Source organism: Myodes glareolus, chromosome 9, assembly GCF_982192425.1.
Source record: "Myodes glareolus chromosome 9, mMyoGla1.1, whole genome shotgun sequence".
Lineage (NCBI taxonomy): Eukaryota > Metazoa > Chordata > Mammalia > Rodentia > Cricetidae > Myodes > Myodes glareolus.
In genome coordinates, this window is record NC_142034.1 from 45,879,578 (window position 1) to 45,904,083 (window position 24,506).

Sequence of the window (24,506 nt, forward strand, 5' to 3'; positions counted from 1 at the left end):
GTAACTGCGAGGCTATGGCTTTTATTAATAGCTATAGCAATCGTTTGAGAACTTAAAACATTGGCACCGGTATAGGTGTTTCAACCTATTCTAATAAGTGGAACCTTCTAAGGAGCACGACATGAAGCAGAAAAGCTCAGAGACCAGGCAGAGAAAACAATTCACTCCCAGCATCAGGTTCAAGGGGAAAAGACTGGCAGATATTTGGCCACATTTTAGAGGTCAGAGGAACCAACTCTAAAGATGAGGACCTTTGTTTGAGACGGTTCCTCTATTCTAGGACAGAATTCCCTCACTCCCAAGACCTCCGGGTCTGAAGTACTTACTGTTCAAGGTCAAGGAGATAAAATACTGCCAGTGAAGAGCAGCCAGTTCTTGGAGTTGCTGTTTACCCAATGCCTGCCCGTGGTGGTTTCATGATTTCTTCCCTCCCAGGGAAGTATGGGGTCACTTTCAGGCTGCACATAAAATCGGCCTTCTGCATGGCAGAGAAGAGAGGAGAGGAAAGGGAAGAGAGGGGAGAGAGGAGATGGAAGAGGGAAGAGAAGGGAGAGAGGAGAGAGGGGAGATCAAAGAGAGGGGAGGGGGGAGAGAGGAGAGGAGACAGGGGAGAGGTAAGAGAGAGGGGAGAGGAGAGGGAAGAGAGGGGAGAGAGAGGAGAGGGAAGAGGGAAGAGAAGGGAGAGAGAGGAGAGGAGACAGAAGAGAAGAGAGGAAAGAGGGGAGAAAGGGGAAAGGGGAGAGAGGGAGAGAGGAGAGGAGAGGGGGGAGAGCGGAGAGAGAGAGGGAGAGGTGAGAGAGAGAGCGTGAGAGTGCCTACAGGCGGCTTTGTTTTTCAGGAGAGGTCTAGATGTTCAGTGGCTTGTAGAGAAACAGAAACTTGAAAATTGTTGGTGCTACAGAAATGATTGATGGCTTCTTTGTGTGTTTGTGTAGTCATGAGGATGGATAGAGTCTTTTACCTTAAGATTCCAGGTACATGGTTAGGCAGACAAGACTCAAATGACTAGTTGCTTCTTTATGATACTAATAATTTACGTTGTTCTGGGAGAACTACACATATTAACATTCTGGTAATCCAAGTTTGTTTCCCAGAACCCACACAGCAGCTCACAACTATGTACAACTCCAGGTTTTGGGGATCCAACACTCTCTTCTTGCTTCCACAGGTACCAGACACACATTTGTTGCACCAACATACATGCAGGCAAAAACATCCACACATATAAAGCTAAAAACAAAACAGCAGTCAGGGGAAGAAGCCACTTGGGCTTGGTACTCCATGGAGCTGTCAGTGGGCTCTGAGCTGCAATCCATGAGGCCAACAGGGATTTCATTTCATGATCTCATTTCCTGAAAGAGACCTAACAACAGAGACATGATTTGGTCCATCTGCTTGGCTACAAAGCCATGATAACATATTTTGGTTAGTCAGAAGCCTGAGCACTCATGGAATGTTTTGAGAAGTGACCGTACCTGCACCGTCATGGACACCCTCTAGAGAACAGTGGTGTGTCACGCTCTTGACTTGCCTGATTCAGAAAGAGGTAGGTTGGAGTTTTCTTTGGAAACATCAGCAAGTTTGGTTGGCAGTTGGGCAAGTAATACCTGAGCTTTCCCTGGACAGCAGTGCTGCATCTAGCATTTCATCATGTGGTTGTTGAAAGGGCAGAAGTGGGGACCTAGCCAGATACACCCATTGACTCTGTCTCTTTTGCACCATTGATGTATATTAAAAATTTATTTTTGATTATGTGTATGTGTGTGTGGGGTACACATAAGCATGGGCATCTGTGGAGGAGAGTGGCATTAGATCCCTTGAAGCTGGAGTTGTGAGCTGTTTTATGTGGGTGCTGAAAACTGAACTCAGGTCCTCTGGAAGAACAATGTGCATTCTTAACCCTTCCACCATCTCTGCAGCCCAGTGTGGATTTCACCGTGGTGGAAACTTGTTCTGCATTGATGTCCAGTGAGGTCACTCACCCGGCAAATCCGGTCCCTGCTAGGGCAGGGCACTGCAGGCGTCCCACACCGGTCACTCTGCACCACAGATGGGGGAAGAATTTTGCTTATTCATTCTAGCACTCAGGTGACAGCTTTGGTGAGCACCTCTCTGACTGGCCAAGTCCTCAGCCTGGGCACCACACTGGAACCTCCTTGGCTGCAATTTTTGGTAGCCCCATTTCCTAATCAGTCTTTCATGTAAGGTAAGTTATATACATGCACACAAATACACACACGTGTGTATTTATACCCACTCTACACAGAGCTCCTCAATGTATGCCTGACTGAACTGTGATGCTATTCTGGTTGTCGCCGGTGCTCTCTTCTAACCTCTCCACCTTCCCCAGCACCCTCCTCCTTCGTTGCATTTGAAGTACACATTTTGTCTTCAAAATAAAAATTTATTCAATCTGTAACAAGAACATTGAATCTGCACATCTGCGCACAAGTTCACATTTAAAAACGGCGGAGCACATCAGTAATAATAAAAACAGCTATGATACAAGTGGGACATCCCAACCACCAGGAAGATTAAGGAAGGAGATGAGACCACTCTTTATATTCTGCTTTAAATGCCTCAAAAAGGTCCCAGAGATTCCAGGGAGCACCTGCTTTTATTTAATAAAATGAGAGCATAGAAGTTTGGGGGTAGCCTGGGCAAAGGTAACAGTCAGTGCGAGTCTTTTGGACTTGTTTGCGTTTTGAACAAGTCTTACAAAACAAAGTCTGAAAAAAAGGCGGGGGGAGGTGGGGAAGGCACCTTTAGCTATGCCAAACAAATCACAATCAAATAAAACATAAAACCAAACAATTCCCAATGGGTTTACTGACTAGGAAACATTAGGTCAGTTCCTCAGTTTTCCATTTGGGGTATCAGCTCTCTGTGGGCAGGACACTGGCACTAGCATCGCTGTGAAGACAGATTGGTGGCACCAACCATATACCTCTTGGTGGCAGGGGAAGGGGCTCTTCAAGCTAGGGGGCGATTCCAGTTTAGACACTCCATCCTGGATCTCTGGGACACCGAGATGAGGCTGGTTCTCTTCATAGCAGAAGCCAGGCCTAGTCACCCCCGCTTTGGGCTGGAGTAGTACAGAAGCACCATGCAATAGCTCTCCATGGCATCATCAAAAAATCCCAACGCCTGGGGAGAAGGAGTGTGCAGATTCCTGCTTTGGTGGCAGGCCTCTTCCTTATATGGGTGCCAGATGAGTTGAGGCAACACATACACTTATGTCCAATACATGCTTCATCTTTTTAGTTTGGAAGGGATAACAATGTCCATGATATTTTAGGTTGGACTGGTGCTGAAACAATGAAAATGTCACCTTGTCTACCATCGAAAATTGAAAATGAAACCACCATATTAGCCATTCACCATCACGACCATCACTTTGGAGACACACCAGTACTGAGGAAAAAAGACTGCTGGATGCAGTGCCGGACACAGACGGAGATCAGCCACACCTGACCCATTTATCCACAGGGGCTGACAATAATATGGCATTTCTCTGGGGAAGGACTCACAGGACAGCCAGCCATGGCTTTAGTGCCTGAGTGGCCACCAAGATGATGCATATTTTAATACTTACAAAGTAAACAAAGTATCCACAAATAGTTTGAAAAAGCCTCAAAATGGCTTTTCTTTAAAATGCCCTTAAAACTTTTTGCATAATGCTTTCTTAGGAAAAAAAAAAACCCAACTCCCACAGAACATCCTTACTAAGTGAAACCCTCGGGTGAAGATTCTTGTGAGCCGTGGTGCCAGAGGCTTCCCGGATGAGGCATCTGGGCTCAGGAGTAGGAGGCCTTAGATGTATTCCCTGGGTTGTACATCCTTAGATGTATTCCAGGCGGTCCCTGGAGCTCTTGGTAGTTCCCAAAATGAGAAAGAAGAAAATAGTGGCAGAGACAAAGGCACAGAACAGGAAAATACTTAAGATCCCGAAGAGGTGGCATGCAGGAGGAAATGTGTTAAAAAGAGCAAGAGGAAACCAAAATGAGATGTGAGTGCTCCCTACTGTACTGTCAACACCATCCGCAGCTACTTCTAAAAGCCAGCAGTTGGCTGGGATCCTCTCCCACTCCCCGGTCCAATCCTGTCTGCTCCTTGCGTTACCCCAGGCACTGAAATGTCAGCCCAGCCTGCTGAAGTGCTCACACGTGTGCTCATGTTCTTCCAGGACCACTGATGGGACTACAGTAAAGACAGAGAGGCACTGAGCAGCAGGTGAAGTACTAGTTAAGAGGTCAAAGCTTTTCCTGCTTAGCTGTTCATCAGTCAGGTCTGGGATTTCAATGAACAGAAAAGGCAAACGAACAGGCATTCAAATTATCAAAAGTTGAAGTTAAAAGAAAAAAGTCCCCAACAGCTTATTATGTACCTGCCTTAGCCATGAACATGACTTAAGAACACCCAAATGCGGGGGTTGGGAGGGCTGGCAAGACCCTTTGGCATAGCTGACTTCTATACCCTGTGTGAGATATCTAGGCAGGCGAGTGAAATGGTAAGAAATGTAATTAAGAAGGAAGACAGCACAAGATGGCTTCTCCCATTCTTTAAAACAGAAACAGGTATCCCCTCCCCCTGCCCCCACCCCCACCATCAGAGGGTTTTCTCTTAGTCTCTGCTATGAGAAATGCTTTCTACATTGGCAAATGAGAGGACTGTGCCCATTGTTGATAATGTGTGGCATACAGATGTTACTTTTTGAGACAGGGTCTCACTCTGTAGCTTAAGCTGGCCTCCAACTCACAGAGATCCTCCTGCCTCAGTCTCTCAAGTGCTGGGGTTAACAATGTGTGCCACTACACCCAGCTTTCATTACTTTTGGTGACACCACCCCCTGCCCCCTGCCTCCAGGCAAACACTCCTCACTCTGCCATAATCTCCTGTCCTCCCGTCATACTGGTAGATGGGGCTCTTTAGTACATGAGCCCTGCGATCCACCATCTTGCCTCCCAAGCCACCCTCACACTGGCACCTACCACGTAGTGAGACAACACATAAACATCCAGGGCTCACAAAGCTGTGAGATTTAAAGGAACTACCAAAAGACAGCACAGGTATATGCAACTTCAACATCATATGTTTTCAGCAGCAGGCCTCTAACTGCCTTCTGGCAGGGACATTATACCCAACCATGGCTTTAGTATGGCAACTGGATCCACACAGCTCTGGACAACTTGAAAATGGCCCCAATTTCCCTTTTCTGTATCCTACTATCTGCTCTCTCCAAATTCTGTCTCTGATGATAATCTGTATGTCTCTCTTTTTTCTTAGGGCTGTGATGAATTAAAAACCTAAGTCCCTGGCTCTTACCTATACAGTACTCAGCAATGTGGACATCGACAAAAGCAAGCAGGAAACAAATCTGTAGACCTTTTCAGTTTTGATGAGCTGTGGTGGGTTACTGGGTTCTTTCATTTCAGGTCAGACGTTTTCTATTAGACTCTCAGAGGCTTATTAACAGCAGGCCCTCCAGTGTGAAGATCAGCACATTAGCAACAAAGCAGTGGTGTCCTAAATGGAAGCTGCGCCCTTGGCTGAGCTGCCCCCAAGCATCAGCCCTACTAAGAGGCTACTTTGAGCAATGCACACACATTGCCTGGCTGTGCAAACAATGTTCTGGGACTTTAGCATTCAGGGTATTCTAATGGGGGCCTATAGGGGTTTCTGAAGAGGAAGTGCATAATTTGGCAGGAGCTGGCAATTAGAAGTTTCCATTTAAAACAATCAAAGTCACCATCAATATACTACCAACAACTGTCCGCTCACTTCTGGCGTCTTTCTGTTTTCCAGTTGCAACTCTACTCCTTAAAAAGAATAAATCAGAAAAAATCCCACAATATCAACAATAAAACATTAAAAAAGTGACATTATGTACATAAATACTGTGTATGAACTGTAGAGAAAAGACAAATCTTCCAGAAAAATGAGGAAAAAAACCCAACTTATGTCAAGTGTTAACAGGGATAACATAGAAAACTGTGTTCAATAGGTTATAGGTATGTAATGTAACAATTAAAATATAATCTGTGAAATTAAGAAAGAGGCAGATAGGGAAAACAGCAAGAGAGAAAAAAGTGAATTGGAAAGCTATGGCCATTAAACTCTGAAGGCCCACAGAATATTCAAGTAATGGAAGGGTTAAATCCCACGTATGTATTCATTTTACAAGAACACACTAACTTTGCTGTCTTTCAAGCCTGCTTCCAGGTCTTTAGTTTGGAGGCTGTGGCAGAGTCTGTCACCTTGTGGAGGGGCCAGGCCCCACCTGTGTGGATTCCACTAACCTAGAAGTCACTCAGTGGCTGCTTTTCCACCTTTGCTTCAACCTTCTCCCTTAATGTGTCTCTCTACAGATGACCTTGAGTTTTGTTTAGGGTCCCTTGGATTTTCAGATTGTTTTCTTGGGGAAAATTATTTACTTTGTAGAATTCTATCACTAGGCCAATCACTAATCCCTCTACCGTAATGATTGATATACTTTGGGATACCAGGAGAAATGGAGTCTCAACTGTCTCTTAGAGCAGAGCAAAACCTACAACCTCATGAACTCCAAAGAAAGCAGCGACTTCCCTCCGCCCTCAGTGGGCAGGCTGTCTCAGGCCTGGTGAGCCATCGCCACTTCTGAGCCTCAGTGCCACCTGCCCTGTCTGTTTCTTTCCCTCAGCCAAGCAGGCAAGTCTTTCTCAGAGGGCAAAATAAGGAGAAAGGTGGCAGTTGATTGAAAAACAGCAATTTGCTTTTGATAAAGGTGCTCTTTGAAAATTTTTTTTGAGGTTTGAATTTTTTAAAAATAAAAAATGCTAAAATGATCTTGCCATTCAAATCAGTACACACGCACGTGCGCACAAACACACATGCACGCACACGCGTGCACACACACACACACACACACGAAAAAACCCAAACCCTGCATGAGCCAGGAGCAGTAAAATGACCAAAATATTATAAAATTAACCAATAAAGTGCATGTTCCTTACATATTCCACCGCCCTTTACAAAAAACCGTGTGTAGGCTCAGGATCACATGGTGTTATAGAAGGGGTTGGTTGTCCGTTTTTTATCATTTGCTCTTTTCAGTCTCCTAAGGGGGTGAGTTCTGCCATGTTGTTGGCGGGGTGCCACAGCCAGCCCTGGAGCGGGGCCTGTACACTGCAGGCCCTGTGTCTGTAGCAAAGGAAGGCCAACTTCAGGACTAGTCAATTCTGGTCTTGCCTTGGGGAGCAAACATTGCTGGCTGTACCCAAATTCTTTGGCATACTGCACAAGGGGCCTCTCCACTGGCTTGCTCTGTGCAATACACTCTGTTGTTTTGAGTTGCTCTACAAAATACTTGGTGGGCTGTGGGTTCTGGTGGGCACCTGGGCTTTCTAAGGGCTCCTGGGCCATCAAGGCATGCATGCCTGAGTCTGTTCTGATGAAGGGCTGAAGCAATTTGAGATGAGGGGATTCCAAGGAGGCAAGCTCTCTCTCTGCTAAGTAGTCTTTACAAAGGTCCAGGTAACCCAACTTGGCAAGAGAAGCTGAGCGCCTCATTTGTGATGTTTTGGTGAGCCCTGCCTGGAAGGTCACTCGAGTCTCAATTTCTTTAGCGCGCTCCTTCACCACGCCAGGGCTGTGGCTGAGATTTCTTATATTTTCACTACTAGAGCTATGTGGGATTCTACAGGCTTCAGGTGATGGGTCCAGTTTTTTCTGTAACACCCCAGCACTGTCACCAAGTTTGTTAATTAAATTTAGGTCTTCATTACTTAACTGAAATAACTTGTGTGCCACTCCACTGCCACCTGAAAGGAAGCCCTCCTGGCTGTCTTCCCAGTGGCCCTGCTCTGTAGACGGCTCGCTGTCTGTGGTGCTGCTCTGCTCTGTGCAGCCTTCCAGGTGAATCCCAGACTGGGGATGCATGTAATCCAAGTTGATGGGTGCTATGTGGGTACTGCCACTGACCAAAGGTGCTGCTTTCTTGAAGGGTGCTGAAGGGCCATTTCCCTTGTCTTCAGGGCTACTTAGCATGGGGGTTGGGTCAGTGAGCCTCTCATACTCAGAGGAAGAGTGAGGCAGAGGTAGCACTTGGGGATGCAGAGGAACCTGGCTGGGGTCCAGAGTCCTGTTCAGGTTTTCATCCAGTGCACAAAACATAGTGACAGATCTCTCCATCTTCACCTTCCTCAGTCCTTGTTTTTCACCCTCTTTGCTGGGTGCTGTTTCATCGCCTGGCTCAGTGTGATCAAGTGTTGTAACTGTTTGTGTGTATTCAATGATTTCTATTCTCTTGGGAAGGGGGAGAGGGATGGCCTGTGTCTCACATTCCTGGTTTGGAATCACAGTCCTCTGTTTCTTCAAGTCTTTTTCCTGCTTCTTAGTTCCAGTATCCAACCCTAGGTAGTTCTGAGGCGTTTGCAAGGAATGACTCTCCAGTTCGGGGGCTGGAGCAGTGGCATTACGTTCACAGTGGGATAGTGGTCCAGCTTCAGATCCACTGCATTTTCCTTTCCCCTTGCTGATCTCTGCTTCTCTGGGGGGAAATGAATGTTCTGGAGTAGTTTCATCACTTTTCCATTTTGGCATAAGGTCTGCCACAGAAGAATCATTCTTAGAGTTTTTGCGACTGGATAACGTGGCACCTGCAGAAGCGGTACCATGGTGCTCCTGCTCCTGTCGCAGGCGCTCTTCAAACTCCAGGGTGGCTCGCTTCACAGACCCAGGACACCACTTGGCACCAGGGTGCATCCCTGGGCCCCAGTCATGTTCTTCCTCAACTGGTTCCTCTTCTTCCAGGTCTACTGTGGATGGGTGTACGGTTAGACAGCCTTCTGGGTTGTACTTTTCTGAATCTTTGGCTAGTTCAGGCTGGACTGTATAGAAACTCTCGTCCTGCTCCAAATGCCCAGGTTTGTTCTCAGGGGCCTGTGCTCTTTCCAGGGGCAGCTCATGGACGGTGTTCTTCTTTGGTGTATGGCATGGGTTAGAGAGCATATCTCCTTTTAACTGAACCTGCCCAACGCCTTGACTAATGGATTCAATTTCAGTGACAATTTCTTTGACTGAAATTGCATTTTCTGAGTGACACTGCATGATGATGTCTGGGCTGACAAGTTCTGAGACTGCCTAAGAAGAGAAAATAGTGAGATGATTATGGCAAATTGTGGCTAGTACTTCACTTAGTAATCCTCTGACCCAAGAGAACCTGTTTATCTCTGAGGACATAAGTTATAGATTCCCTGTGTTGTCAGACCATGGAAGCAAACTAGGAGTCATCACTAAAGGCTAGAAATAGGAAACTCATTATAAGGTATAACACTGTCTACTAAATTTTGTTCTGTTTACTCAAGCAACATCTTGATCCAGGACTTTGTTTTAAAATGTGCAAATAGCCATGGGAACTTTTGTAATCCATATTTTCATAGTACTGTGAGCCTCTAGAACTTAGACCACAAAGAGGTAAATGAAACCTTTCCTAGCTGGCTTATTAACTTCTTTGGGTTTTTTTTTTTTTTAAAGATTTACTTAATTTTGTGTGCATTGGTATTTTTGTCTGTATGCAAGCCTGTGAAGGTGCCAGATCCCTTGGAACTGGAGTTATAGATAGTCGTGAGCTGCCACGTGGGTGCTGGGAATTGAACCTGGGTTCAATAGAAGAGCAGCCAGTGCTCTTAACCACTGAGCCATCTCTCCAGCCCTTTGGCTTATTAACTTCTAATGTGATAGGAATTTATTCAGGTGATGACCACAGTTCTTTCAAATGCTTGGTAGCCACCTTCAGTATGCCCAGTATAGATGGGTAAGACGGCTGTGGTTGTCACCTGATGTCTGACATGGAAGGTTTCTGCTGTTTTCTCTCACTAACTCTTACCACATCACTGTTCCTCCTGGCTGCGAGAATCTGCTTTACGTCTGACCTCACAGTCTCTTCAAAATTTCTGTTTTTTAAGATTTTTTTGTTTTGTTTTTGTTTTTAGAGATAGGTTTTCTCTGTGTAGCCCTGGCTGTCCTAGAACTTACTCTGTAGACCAGGCTGGACTAGAACTCAGAAATCTGCCTGCTCTATCTCCCTAGTGCTGGGATTAAAGGCACTAGTGCACTACCACCGGCTTCTTTTAAGATTTTTTAAAAAATACTTTATTTTTAAGGTTTATTTGTTCTATGTGTAGGATACTCTATTTGCATGTACACCTGCAGGCCAGAAGAGGGCGCCATATTCCATTATAGATGGCTGTGAGTTATCATATGGTTGCTGGGAATTGAACTCAGGACCTCTGGAAGAGCAGCAGCCCATGCTCTTAACAGCTAAGCTATCTCTCTTTTAGTCCCTCTTTTAAGATTTTTAAGTCTTCTGTGTAGTATATGACTGTTTTTCCTGCATACAGGTGTACCATGTGCATATCTAGTGTTTATAAAGGTCAGAAGAGGGTATCAGGTTCCCTGAAAACTGAATGGTGAATTTCTGTGTGCTACCACATGGATGCTAGGAATCGAACCCAGGACTTCTTCAGGAACAAGTGCTCTAAACTGAGAAGCCATCTCTCCAGTTCTGTTCCAGACAGAACTCTCTACATAGACCAGGCCTTGGACTCTAAGGTCTGCCTGTCTCTGTCTCTCCAGTACTGAGATTAAAAGCATGTACCTGGCAACAATCCCTAAATTTCATGTGGCTCCTTCTGGGAACAGTATCCTTGGCTTGTCAGCCATGTCCCTCAGCAACCTTCGAAACCTGACTCTCAGGTATTTCCTTCCTTTACAAGGTAACAATTCCCGTGGGTTTAGAACAGATACCTCAAACCCAGAAAAAAAATCAGGGTCAACTGCAAAAATATTAAGTTCAAAAACTAGAAATGGTCCTCCTTAAAGTCAGAGCATTCTCACTGTCAACCTGTTTTGCTAACATTTTATGTAAGACTCCAAAATACACTATTTCCACAGGAATTGTGCTGGTCTTTCTCCTCTAAAAGTGTCTCAGCTGGCATAACTAACAAATCAGTCTTGCCTTCAGAGGAAATCTGCCAGGACATCAAGCAGAGGTGATCTTGGCAGACCTGGTGAGCCTGGTATGTGCACGGGCCATGGAAGGAGGACTCATATGACCAAGGACTCAGTTGGGAGGTTATTTCTGTCGCTGCTACTACACTGACTGGTCCATAAAGAGAGCTTACACATTCTGACTTCCCATAGAAACACAACAAAGGCAGAAGACAGAAGTAGGGGCAGGAGTTGTTTTGGGTAATTGAGGAGAAGAAATAATAGATGAAATATGGCAGAAATCATGAGATCTCAGGTATTGCACTAGGGCTGTTAGTAGCAAGCTCAGTTGGTAAAGCACTTGCCTGGTATGCATAGGGCCCTGTGGTTAGTCCCCAGTACTGCAAAATAAATACATCACAAAAATACAATCAAGTGGGCTGGAGAGATGGCTCAGAGGTTAAGAGCATTGCCTGCTCTTCCAAAGGTCCTGAGTTCAATTCCCAGCATGGAATGGTGGCTCACAGCCATCCAAAATGAGATCTGGTACCCTCTTCTGGCCTGCAAGCATACAGAACGCTGTACACAGAACAAATAAATCTTTTTAAAAAAATACAATCAAGTCCATTAAGATTATCAGGGGATGTTTTGTATGTTAATCTAAGATTTTGTCTCAAAACAGACAAAAACCAAAAAAAACAAAGCAACCTTTTTGATCATCTATGGTATTTCCTCCTACTTCTGAGATGGTTCACAAGAAATCATATATTCCCAGGTACAGTGGTGCATGCTTTTAATCCCAGCATTTGAGAGGCAGAGGCAGAGGCAGGTTAGAGGTCAGCCTGGTCTACAGAGTGAGTTCCAAGGAAAGACAAGGCTACATGGAGAAACGCTGCCTTGAAAAACCAAACAAAACAAATCATATGCCACTTAGGAATCTTAGGATACTATCTGCTTCCAAACCATCTCTTGGTTCTTGAGCACCAAAGGACCGGAGATGAAGTCACAAATGTTATTAGCAGCATCAGTGAACTCAGAATGGGCACCTGCCGCTACTCCAGCAACTATCTGCATGAATTTAGCTCTTAAACCTTCTGGGATAAAATGTTTCTCAGGGCTACGTCTCACTCGGGCAGCACTGTGACATTTCATCATTACTGAGATTTGATCTGGGCCCCAGGTGCCCACATAAAGGATCTCCCTTTGCTTAGTCAGGACATTTGTTTTGGCTAATTCTCTCCTTTTTCATCCCCTTTCAGAAATGCTCCAACAGGGGATAGAGAGATGGCTCAGCAGTTAAGGGTGCTTGTTGCTTTTGGAGATGACCTGGGTTTGATTCCCAGCACCCACAGTGGCTCACAACCATCTGTAACTCCAGTTCTAGGGAAGCTGAAGCCCTCTTCTGACTTCTGTAGGCATGTGGTACACACATGTACATGCAGGCAAAAATATTTATACACATAAAATAAAATAAATCTGAAATGACACCAAAGCCTGAAAAGATAAAATCCTTAAAAGAGCACGCTACGTTTTAAAGGAAGCTCTCAGCCCAATTGTTCCATTATCTACTAGTGAAATCTTTACTAACATCAATGTGAGCCAAGGCACTGAAGAAATGGCTCAGTGGTTTAGAGCATGTACAGGGAATGATGGCTAAGTTCCTGGCACCTGTGGTGGGTAGCTCACAACCCCAGGGGTAGCTCAAGCTCCAGGGGGAATCTGATCACTCTGACCTCTTGGGTACCTCTACTCATATGAATATGCCAACATGCATACATATAATAATAGAAAACAGGACCAGTGGTAAAGCTCAGCAGTACAGCGCTGACTTAGCATTAGTCATTAGTCTGACCCCTTCAAAGAAGTGAACACAGCAAAGTCTCCAGTAGTTGTTTGGTGAGAATTTCATTAAACAGACTATAAGGTAGCTTTACCTTTGACTGGTCCTCATCCACTGAAGAGTCTTCAGATGCATGGGGAGTGTTACTCAAAGAGCTGCTTCTCTGGCCATCAGCTGCCATTTCCGAAGGTACCACGTCTATCACCGACAGGCGACAACTCTCACTCCTTCCTCCACCTAGCTCTTCTGTCCTTGAGTGGGACAAAGATCGAGACCGGGTTTCTTGAGAAAGCTCTACGAATTTCTCTAGGGCACTAAAAAAATCAATACGATCTGTACTAAAATCAGAGATGGCAGCTTGGCAACTGGGTTGGGGGCTTGGCGACTCTGGATCAGGTGACATGGGAACGTCTTTCAGTCGAGATGTCAACTCTTCCATTGGCAGTAAGTGGACATTCATGTCTGCTTTTAGTGCATCTGTCTCTAGATCTTCCACTGCTAAGTCTGGGAACTTGTTGGCCATTTCTGAGGCTTGTCCAGGTTGGATTAAGGCTTTAGATGCAGGGCAGTTGTCAAGAGGGAATTTTGATTCACTGAGACAACACCCTGATGAGCATCCATTGATGTCATTTAAGTTTAGTTCATCTTCAATCTGTCCGGTATGAAATTCCTGTGAAGAAAACCCCAAGCAGATGACTCTTTCTTTGGTATGAAGCCCTTTCTGATTTGCATCTTGTGGAACCACATGCTCTACAAAGACGGGAGGCATGGCTGCAAGGTTCTCCACAGTCTTCACCTCAGCGATCTGGTCTGCTGAAGTGGTCATCTCCTTCTTGTTGAGCTCGAGCCCAGGTTTACAGATGGGTTCGTGGTGGTCTGAGAGGTCACTGTCTGAATGAGATCTCCAGAGTTTGTTATGCCGCTGCTTGCTGTGGAGGACACATATGGGAAACACCTTACTTTGGTTTGTGAAAAAAGTCAACATCCTTCTAGGAAACCACATCCAGAGAAACCTCAATCACCTGCAAAATGCCTTCTTACTATTCCATGGACCAAGACAATAAACACTTTAAAATGCACATAACTTAACAGAATCAGAACATCAATAAATTGCTGAGATCTGACTTTTTTTTATTGTTGTCCTTTTGAGACAGGGTCTCACTACACAGCCCTGGCTGACTTGGAACTCCTATACAGATCATTGAGATCCCCTTGCTTATGCCCTGGAGTGCTGAGGTCTGTTTTGTTTTTTTTTTTTAAAATCAGATTGATGGGAGCCAAAATTGTTAACAGTCATTGCTGATAAGTTCTTTCACGGTATTGGTAGGAGTGTGAATTATAGACATTATTAGTATTATTATTTTTAATTACATTTACTGTTTGTGCCATACCATGGCATACAAGTGAAGGTCAGAGGACAACTTGGGATAGCTGATTCCTCCTTCCACCACCTCGGTTCTGGGGATTGAACTTGGGTTAGCAGGCTTAATAGCAAACATTTTCCCTGATGGGCTCTTTTATTGGCCCTGCAGACTTTAAAAGTCAAATGTGGCAATAGCTCTCCAGATTTAACCCTTAAATAATCAGTTCTTCCTGTCAGATGTTTTCTTGGAGAAATACTTTAAGGACGTACATTTATACATATGGATATTTACTACAGCACTGTCTGTGGTATTGAAAAATGAGACAACAAAAAGAAAAGTGGATTTATTTAAATATAAGGTCAGGGCTGGGGAAATGGTTTAACTGGTAAAGTGCTTGCCATACAAGCTGAATTGGCAGGCTCCAGGTTCAGTGAGAGACCATGTCTCAGCAGGGTGAAGAAGTGCCTGAAGAAGACATCCTGCATTGACTTCTGGCCTCTCTGTGCACATGCACACATATATCTGCACATACACAAACATACGCACACATAAAATAAAAATACAAAAGTCAATTACAGGCTGTATAAGTATATTCTATAAGGTATAAGGTTGTTAAAACTGTCAGACATTGGGGGCTGGAGAGATGGCTTAGTGGTTAGGAGGGCTTTCCACTCTGCCAGAGGACCCAAGTTCTGTTCCCAGCACTCACCATCATGGGTTCACAACTGTCTATAACTCTAGCACCAGGGAAATCAGATACATCCAACCTCTTTGGGAATCTGCTCACATCATATACACTCATGCAGACACACATGCATATATATATATATATATATATATATATATATATATATATATATAATTAAAAATAATAAAAATGGGGCTAGAGAAATAGCTCAGTAGTTAAGAGTACTGGATTCTCTTCCAGAGGATCTGGGTTTGACTCACAATTGCCTGTTAAGAGGATCTGACGTCCCCTTCTGGCATCCACAAGCACCAAGAATGTACATGTAGGTAAAACACTCATATACATAAAGTAGTAATAAAAATAATATAATGGGTGCTGGAGAGATGGCTCAGCTGTTAAGAGCACTGATTGCTCTTCTAGAGGACCCGGGTTCAATTCCCAGCACCCATATAGCAGCTCACACCTGTCTGTAACTCCTGGATCCAGCACCCTCACACATTTATACATATAGGCTAAAACATCAATAAAATAAATATTTTAAAAACAGCAAAAAATAATGTATTTTTGTTACTTTTAATTATGGGTGTGTGTGTGGGGGGGTCTGTGACTGTGAGTGCAGGTGCTCACAGGAGTCAGAGACATTGGATTCCTAGAATTGAGTTAAGGTTGTTGTGAGCTACTTAATATGGGTGCTGGGAACCAAACTCAGGACCTCTGGAAGAGCAATAAGTGCTCTTAATCACTGAGCCATCTCCCCAGCTCTCCAAATAAAATATATAAAAAAATCAATTTTTCGTTAGGCATTTTAGTGGACTGATATCTGAGGTATACTGTTAAGTGAAAAGTAAGTTTAATATTTAGAATGGTCAGTTTACATGCTAGAGTTAAGAAGGGGAAAAGTCTGGAGGAATGTCATTTGGTATGTGATTCTTTCAAGAAGAGTAGAAACCATTCTAGGAAAGTTATTACTTTCTGCTTCATTATTTGTCTAAATTTTGAATTAAAAAATGAGAATGTCGGGTTTAGCTCTAAGAGCTCTTACAGAGAGCTGGGGTTCAGTTCCTAGCACCCACGTGGTAGTTCCAGGAGATCTGATATCTTCTTCTGGCCTCCAAAGGCACATGGGCACTAGACATGTTTATGGTGCCCAGACATACACACAAGCAAAACATCATACACAAAAAATAAGATAAAGAAGTCTACTCCCTTCAAGGCTCAGGGATCTACGTGGAAAAGGAGACAGAAAGATTATAAGAGCCAGAAGTGGTGGGTGTCGTGAAGGAAACGTATTATAGACACACAGGGCTAACACACGTGTCAGCTCACAGAAGCTGTGACAGTGCATGCAAGACCTGCAAAAGTTCAAACCAGATCAAACCTCAGCATAAGGAAGGGGAAGTGGATGCAGAGTCCTACTCCTAACCAAGAAGCTGTTTGTTATTTTTTCTTCTCCCTGCAGTAAATGTTCTTAATCACTGAGACATCTCTGCATCCCCAAGGTGATCAATCTTCTTTCTTTTGGGGGGTGGAGTGGTGTTTGAGACAGGGTCTTTCTATGTGGTCCTGGCTGCCTTGGAATTCACTATGTAGTCCAGGATGGCCGTGGACTCACAGAGATCCACCTGCCTCTGTCTCCTGAGTGCTGAGATTAAAGGTGCGTGCCACCATACCTGGCTAAATTATAAAATTAAGGCAGACTAGTAAATCTGGAGAGAATGATCCAGTACAGAATGAAGAGGATGGACATAAAGGTCAGGCCTTTCCCAAAGATCTCAGAAGCTGAGACAACACTTGGAAAAACATGTGGGCCAGAGAGGGCTCTTCACCAACCTCAAAGACCACTACACAGTCATTCTTTGGTTATTCCATGAAGTGAAGTCTGAGGTGGTGATGAGATTCACTTCAAACTACATGCTTATAGGAAGCACGATTCCCAAAGCCCCAGCCAAAATTTCTTAGCTGCTTGTATATAGCTGGTCAGGATCACCTGCCCAGGGATTAGATCTTTAAGACTGATGCTTGACAGTCCCCATGATTTATAAGGAGACAAAGGGTTACTTAACTTCTGGGTGGAAGGGAAACTCAACCTCAAACAACTTGCCCTGGGCTTGGGGCCACACACGGGTTCTGCTGAGTCATATGCCTACACTGATGTGACCCTGTTTCTTGTCAGCTCCCTCTACAGTCTGCTGCTTGGGTGGGGCGCTCTGACTCAGGCCTTCACAGCAGAGGGGAGCTTTACCTTGTGGGGAACAGCTCAAAGCTATTATGAAGACAAGGTATGATCAGTTGGGTGTACAGTGGAGTTTTTGCCCTTTTCAAGCTGCATGACCTCCAGCCACCCCTAGGAGGAGACAACACATCACACATCTCAAGTAAGTGGGCAGTTGTCAGGACCTGCAAGCAGACTAATTTGGGTAAGTGTGGACTCAACTATATGACTATAATATAATAATAATTATATTATTGGAAGCAAGGCCAGTTTGCTTCCTATGAAAGCTTCTTTTTTTTTTTAGATCTGGGTGTCTTAGTTTCCAGGCATAAATACAACTGTATTTTCTAACTTCTACACTGTCACCTATGGTGAGGTAGGACAGATAACTGCTGTGATGCACGTGATGGGGGACAGCTCCAAGGGCAGCTGTTCTTACCCATCTAACAGCATAAAACAGAGCCGATTTTATTAGCCAACAAACTTTCCATGAGCTCAAGAATCCTCCAAAGTATAATTAAAAAAAATACTTGCAAATTACTTTCAGTCAGGACTGCAGAGATGACTAGAAACACTTGTTGCTCTCAGAGGGCCCAGGTTCGATTCCCAGCACCCACATGGTGGTTCACAACTGTCCATAACTCCAGTTAGAGGGAATCAGATGCCCTTCTGACCTCCATGGGTACCAAGCATGAATGTGGTATACATACACATGTAGGCAAAACACTCATACATAAAATGAATAAATCTAATGCATTAAAAAATCAGTCAGGAGGAAATATGAGATGGAAGTTATGTTATTGAGTGTAAACAGCAAACAGTTCTGAGGAAGTGGCTAACGTCACAGTCTGATGCCCAGGAGGAACTTCCTTCTGTTCCTGGAGGAGATGACATCAGAAAATACTTTACTGGGGCTTGGGAATACAACTGACTGGTCTGCAATGAGAGAAGCAGCTCTTTCAACTCCACATGTTCCCTGATGCCCGGCCGGCACTCCCCACTGCTCCAGGAGACAGTCTCCCTCTTGAAGTCTATGTGCATCATTCCCTTTCTTTTCTTTAAAATGCTACTGCAGGGTTTTCTTTTCCTTTTTTCTTTTGTTTAAGTGCGTCTTGCTACATAGCCCTGGCTGTCAAGAAACTCACTATGAAGACCAGATTGGCCTTGAACTCAGAGATTTGCCTGCCTCTAGTGAGATTAAAGGCATGCCCATCACACCCGAACCTAAAACATTATTTTGGCAAACATGTTTTCAAGCTCTATCACTGTATGTAAATGTATTTTCATGAAGTGAAATAAATGTGTCAAAATTAATTTATCCATATGGTTGACAAACAGTGTTGGCTACTATAAACAATATGCCATGGACCTTCTTATGACTGGTACACTTCAGTTTCTCAAAGTTGCTATATAACAGGAGTAGAATACACTGGCTATGGAGCAAGTATGCACCACTGGTTTTACTGGTAACACTAGACTGTTTTCCAGTGAGGCTCTGGAGCCAGTGCATTTTAACGCTTTGATACTGACAGGGCTCGATGAACAACATTAGATCATATCTATTATTTTAAACTGTTAACTTTTAATCCAGCTGACCCCCACTCCTATTCTAGGTAGGCCAAGTAAATAAACAAGTTGCTAAAAAAGAACTTCAGAGCTGGCCTGTGGCCTAGATGATGCAACCATGTCTCTGATCTCCCCTCCCTTGAGTGGCCTCTGACCTGAATTTGGATTCATGTAAACACAGGCACACATATGACTACTCTGGGCAACAGTTTGGTTTTTTTATTTATTAGATGAGCAGGAAAGAAATGTAAATGACAATATGTATAAGCCTTTCCATTCTCTTTCTTCTACTTTTTGTTATATGTTAGGTAAAAGCATCAACTCTTAGAAATTTATACAGAGGAAAATATTGCTAGAGGTATCTGACTAGGACAATGAGAATAGTTGTGATTACTTTCTAGGGCACTGGGCATTTCTGTGGGCGGTGCATGGTGCTGAATAGTTGTGATTATTTAACTGGAAAGCTATTAAGAAAAAATACTTTAAAGACACAACTAGACTTGGCTGTCATGGGGCCAGAAAGCCATGTCCTTTCATTTTAGGATCCTAGATGCTGGCTGACTACTGTCTCCCTACACTGTTCTTCCCCAGTAGCCAGGGTAAAGAGAAATCCCTGTCTTCTCTGGCCCTCATGACCAGGTTCTGCAACAAATAAAGTGGACATGTCTGAGGCCATGAGACACAGCTCTCCCTAGCTGTCACTTAGTTTTCCTCCTTTCCCCCGGAACCTCATACCTTAGACACATGGCCCAGCTTACAAATCGTAGGGTTGAAACTTGAGCCTGTCTGATAGAACACAAACCTGGCAGATACCTGTATGATCAGCATACAGAACACCAAAGAGAGCTGCTGGCAGTTCAATGGTTTCAGCACTCATCTTGCCTGTTAAGACCCAACAACTATAAAAATGGGAAAAAATAAATCCAGTATGAAAAATACCAATAGTTTAATGATGCTGTCCTTTTTAGGTCTCTGAGGGGAAGAGTAAGTCATAAATCAGTCTTTTATAAGCTATCAATGGTATTTTGAAGGATATATAAAAGTTCTTTGAATTTCAGAGGGCTGACATGTGGCCTGTGTCCTCATGCTCTCATTAAGACTGTAATCAATTCAGATGTTACTATAGAAATGGATAACTAAAAGGCCACCACAGCAAACTCTCTCCAATAGACAGCTGCCACTTCCAAATAAGAACCCAGCGCTGCTTTGAGTAACTACAACTACAGGATGCTAGACCACAACTCTAACTCTCTGAGAGTCACCTGTGTGTCCTAGGATATGAAGCACAAGGTCCAATAAAACAGAACAAAACAAAACAACTGCTAAGAAATATAAGCTCCAGGACAGGAAATGGAATCTCTTAGAAACTGAGTGGGATTTCCTGAGGATGCTGGTCTTCTGGTTTCCTAAGTTATACAGTCTGCTAGAGCTTTGGATGGCTACAGTAATCTGGGGACTCCATTTTCTTTGCTGCTACTTTATTTATTGAGACAGGATTTCATGTAGTTCAGGGTGGCCTCACACTTACTATATAGCCAACTTCTGATCCTCCTAACCTCCCCTGTGTTTAGATTACAGCCACTCTCTACCATGCCTGGCTCTTCTTTGCTTTTCTCAATAGGTAGTTTCCAGTGTAGGACTTTGGGGTCAGCAAGAATCTCCTGGACCAGCTGGGTGGTGGTGGTGCACGCCTTTAATCTCAGCACTCGGGAGGCAGAGGCAGGTGGTTCTCTGTGAGTTTGAGGACAGCCTGGTCTACAAGAGCTAGCTCCAGGCTCCAAAGCTATAGAGAAACCCTGTCTCAAAAAACCCAAAAATCTCCTAGACCCAATTCACTTGCAGTTAGCTTCCAACAACCAAAACTCTTACTGAATACATCATGGACTAAGACCTTAAGAAACAGGCTGAAGGCAAGATCTTTATATCTCTAGCTTTCGCTCTCTGCAAAGTCACCTCAGGCTGAGTCCTTCTGACAAGGTCATTGCTTGTCTTTGAAGATATCTTACTACAGAAGTCTCAACCTTCAGGCTATGGTAAATGTTCCCTCTCTTGGAGTTTAGGAACTATCCAACAAGCAGCCTAGTCATGGAAAGTCCACTTTTGTAAATAATTCACCTCTAAAACCCTCTTTAAATAACCCTAACCCGAGTAAGCTGTTTCTTGTTGACCCTCAGTAATGAAGGTATTCTATTACTTGTAGCCAGAAGCAGCCTAAGCGATAATATTCCTGATCTGGGTATCACAAGAAATGCCAGGAACACTTCCCACCGCACTTTTAGGGCAGTTAGTGTGCTTGTGATGTTGGAAGGCAGACCGATGTCAATGAAGACGGAATAAATAACACATATTAACATTTGCTTTTTGGTAACCACAGAGAAAGGAGATGAGAGACAGCCCCTAATACACTGTGGTATAAAAAAAATGAAAAGAATCAAGCACCTAGGAGATAAGGCAGGAGGACTAGGTGCTCAAAGCTAGCCTTGGCTACATAATAAGTTCAGGGCTAGCCTGCGGTATGTGATAGCCTGTCTTAAGAAAGAAAATATGTTATTTTGTGGAAAAAAAAAACAGCGTCAACTTTTTTTTTTGGTTTTTCAGGGATGGAACTTAGGTTATCAGCCTTGAGCAACAAGTACTTTACCTGCTGAGCCACCTCCCTGTATTAGTTCTTTTCTTTTCGGTTTTTCTGAGACAGGGTTTCTGTGTAATCCTGGCTTTCCTGTCCTAGAACTTGCTTTGTAGACCAGGCTGGCCTCAAACTCGGAAATCTGCCTGTCTCTGCCTCCCAAGTGCTGGGATTAAAGGCATTATGCCACCACCTCCTGGCTCTCAAAGTGAATATTTATTATTATTATTATTATTATTTTATTTTTTTAAGACAGAGTCTTTCTCTATAGCCCTGGCTGTTCCGTTGATATGTAAACCAGGTTGGCCTTGAATCTACAGAGCCTGCCTCCAAGTGCTGCAGTTGAAGGCATGTGTGTACCAGCTCCTTTAACTTCATCTTGCTGTTTTAATTTCACAGATGGGACAGGTGAAGACTAGAAACATGAAGTAACTTCTGAAGGTTGCAGCAAAGTGGTGACTCAGGAGTAGAAAATAGATCTAATGATGCAAATTCTGTGTTTTCTCTCTAGAGTTTGCCCTCCCTTTCTGAATCAAACTCAGGAAGTCGGGAGGGAACAGGAAAAGAAAGGAAAAGGGAAGAGAAAATGTGGTTTTCTGGTTTATGCTGCCCTTCAAATCCTCATTTAAGATTTTTCTGAAATTCTTTTAACATCTAAGGAAAACCACACATTGGGGAGGGATACCGGGGGAGGGGAACCAACCCAGCAGCTTGCAGTAGCCTGGGATTCCAGAATAAATACTGAAGTTGGCAGAACATGTAGTATCCTTCCTCTCAGTAGGTCACATGAGGACATTGCCTAATGTCCGTTATGTGTGTTGTGTGTGTCTGGGAACATATAATATTTATGTTCTTCTCAAACATTTAGGAACTGCTTTCTTGTGACAAAAAGATTTTCTGTGTCCTACCTTCTGATTTAATCTAAAAGTGTCATTGAAAACTGGTCCTAAAGACCTAGAATGTCTTAGAAACAGAGGAGGATTGAGCATTCTCCCAGACAAAGGTTCAGATGAAATCATTCCAAATGCTGAGTAAATGGGAGGGGTTTTTAGTGGAAACCATAATGCTATGTTGTGGTCACATTTTCACAATTCTTTGGGGGCTGGGAGGGTGGCCCCTCTGCCTGGATAGGCTGGAAGGCTATTAACATTCTCTTCTGTGGAAACACAGCCCAGATTTGAGAGTCAAGATCAAGTCATGAGACTCGCTGGAGTCAAACCCTGGCACCAGCTGCAAGTGCTTTTAGACAGCTGTGCCTTTACCCTAAAAACACAGCCTAGAACACGCTCACAGGGAAAACAACCACATCTACCAAGTCAGAGGATCTGAGCATCCGACAGCTCAATGAAGTGATCCTCAAGTCATCCACTGTCTGGTGCAAGGGTAGACGAAGGTGATTTTTAACCCTTATTTTTATAACCAACTACCAAATTATTATTAAAAGCAGATGTCTCTCATTGATATAGGAAATGACTGAAGACAGCAGTGAGTAGCAAAGGCACTATTGAAAAACTGGTTTTGGTGGAAAAGTATCTTTCAAAATGTATGATAAAGCAAAGTCTAGAGAAATAGGTAAGGCAATCTTGACTATTATTTGTGAATATCTAACCTAAGACTTTTTTCCTTTTGTAACTTTTTTTTTCAGTTTCACACAGCACATAAATAAAATTTGATTAAAGATTTGTATTTTTTGGGCTGGAGAGATGGTTTGGAGGTTAAGAGCACTGGCTGCTCTTGCAGAGGACCTGGGTTCAATTCCCACCATCTACAGCATACAACTGTCTAACTCCATTCCCAGAGGTTCTGACATCTTTACTCAGATATTAGTGCAGGGAAAACACCAATGCACATAAAATAAAAATAAATAAATTAAAAAAAGATTTGTATTTTTTTTACAAGAGTGGGCTATTTCTGGGCGTAATCCCCAAATAGGAGAGTACACAGTTAGTACATGACCAAAATTACTAGAGAGTGCGATAAGACTAAATGCTGGAAAAAAAAATCACAGCAGATATTTTCTTCTTTAAGAATTTTAGGGAACATTAGCAGCACCTTAGGAGTTAACCTTAGGAGCAACCATAAGTATCCTTCTTGAAGAGGCTGTAGTCAGCATCATAAGATATTGACAGGTGTTAAATTAAATGTGCACCTAATTAAATACTGAAATGCGGTTCTAATTTTTCTTTTAGTCTATATCTATCAAATACCTGAAAGATTGCCTGTCTAATCTTCCATGCTAATCTTAAATTCACATTTTGAAAAAACCTGATTGAGAAATAAATTCAAGTTAAAAAAATCACATCCGAGTTAGGCTAAGAACTGGCTGCAGAAAATGGCTCTTCAGCTTGCCTTATGGAAGTGTAAAGGAATGAGAGTCAATGAAAGCCACTTAAGGACTCACCTTGCCAGCAGGATCCCTTGGTATTCTTCCAGTTGTCTCATGAAGCTGGGGTTAGGCTTGGTCACTGTTCGTCTTTCCTTCACATAGTCATAGGCTCGATCCAGATTCCAGCCATACTCCTTCATTGCATAGGCAATCACAGTGGAGGCAGAGCGACTCACCCCCATTTTGCAGTGCACAAGGCATTTAGATCCATGTTTTCTAGTTGGGAGGTTGAGGTGAAAAAGACAGGACAACAGATAGTACAGTTTAAGAGCTGGGTTTTAGGTTCCTGTATTCCACCCCCCCTTTTTTGTTATGCAATGCTTTCATCTTAGTACATCCATGTGCCTCTACGATCAAATATGAGGGTAAAGTAGGCAGCTTTAACTGTACTTTTAAATAATATTTATTTGTTTTCCAAAGACAAGGTTTCTCTGTGTAGTCCTAGCTGTCCTGGACCGAACTCTGTAGACCAGGCTGGCCTTGAATTCAGAGATCCATCTCTCTCAGCGTCCCCGGTTTCCCCGGTGCTGGGATTAAAGGAGTAAAGGCGTGCACCTTCACCACCCAGCTCCTTTTCTTTTTTCAATTTTAATATTAAGTCTCTTAATCTACTCAATAAAGATTTGTCAAGCATTTACCATATATAATAAGATAATACATACACAAACTTAAGTAACACAGTTTTTATCCTAAAGAGTAGGATTTAGTTCCAGAAACAGATCATTAAAATTCAATGTGTACTGAAGGTCACAAAGTGGAGAGGGGAATTTAGCTCTGGGAGCTGGAGCTCATTTCTTGTGTGGTGGAGACCAGTTCACTCACAGCCCCCAGGCATGTCTCCTGGCTGGCATGCTCC

The 24,506-nt window shown here is 43.5% G+C and overlaps 1 protein-coding gene across 3 annotated transcripts in view; it reads right to left on the reverse strand.

Moving 5' to 3' along the window:
* Nucleotides 1-2,383: 2,383 nt before the first annotated feature.
* Ssh2 (slingshot protein phosphatase 2) overlaps nt 2,384-24,506 on the reverse strand; it is a 243,935-nt gene continuing 221,812 nt past the window's right edge. For all 3 annotated transcript variants that reach the window (XM_085695369.2, XM_085695371.2, XM_085695370.2), the window contains 3 exons: nt 23,666-23,866; nt 12,903-13,737; nt 2,384-9,120 (listed from right to left, as the gene is read on the reverse strand). In XM_085695369.2, the coding sequence (XP_085551495.1) occupies nt 7,036-9,120; nt 12,903-13,737; nt 23,666-23,866 (3,121 nt within the window). In that variant the 3' untranslated portion in view covers nt 2,384-7,035. The remainder of the gene's footprint in view (nt 9,121-12,902; nt 13,738-23,665; nt 23,867-24,506) is intronic.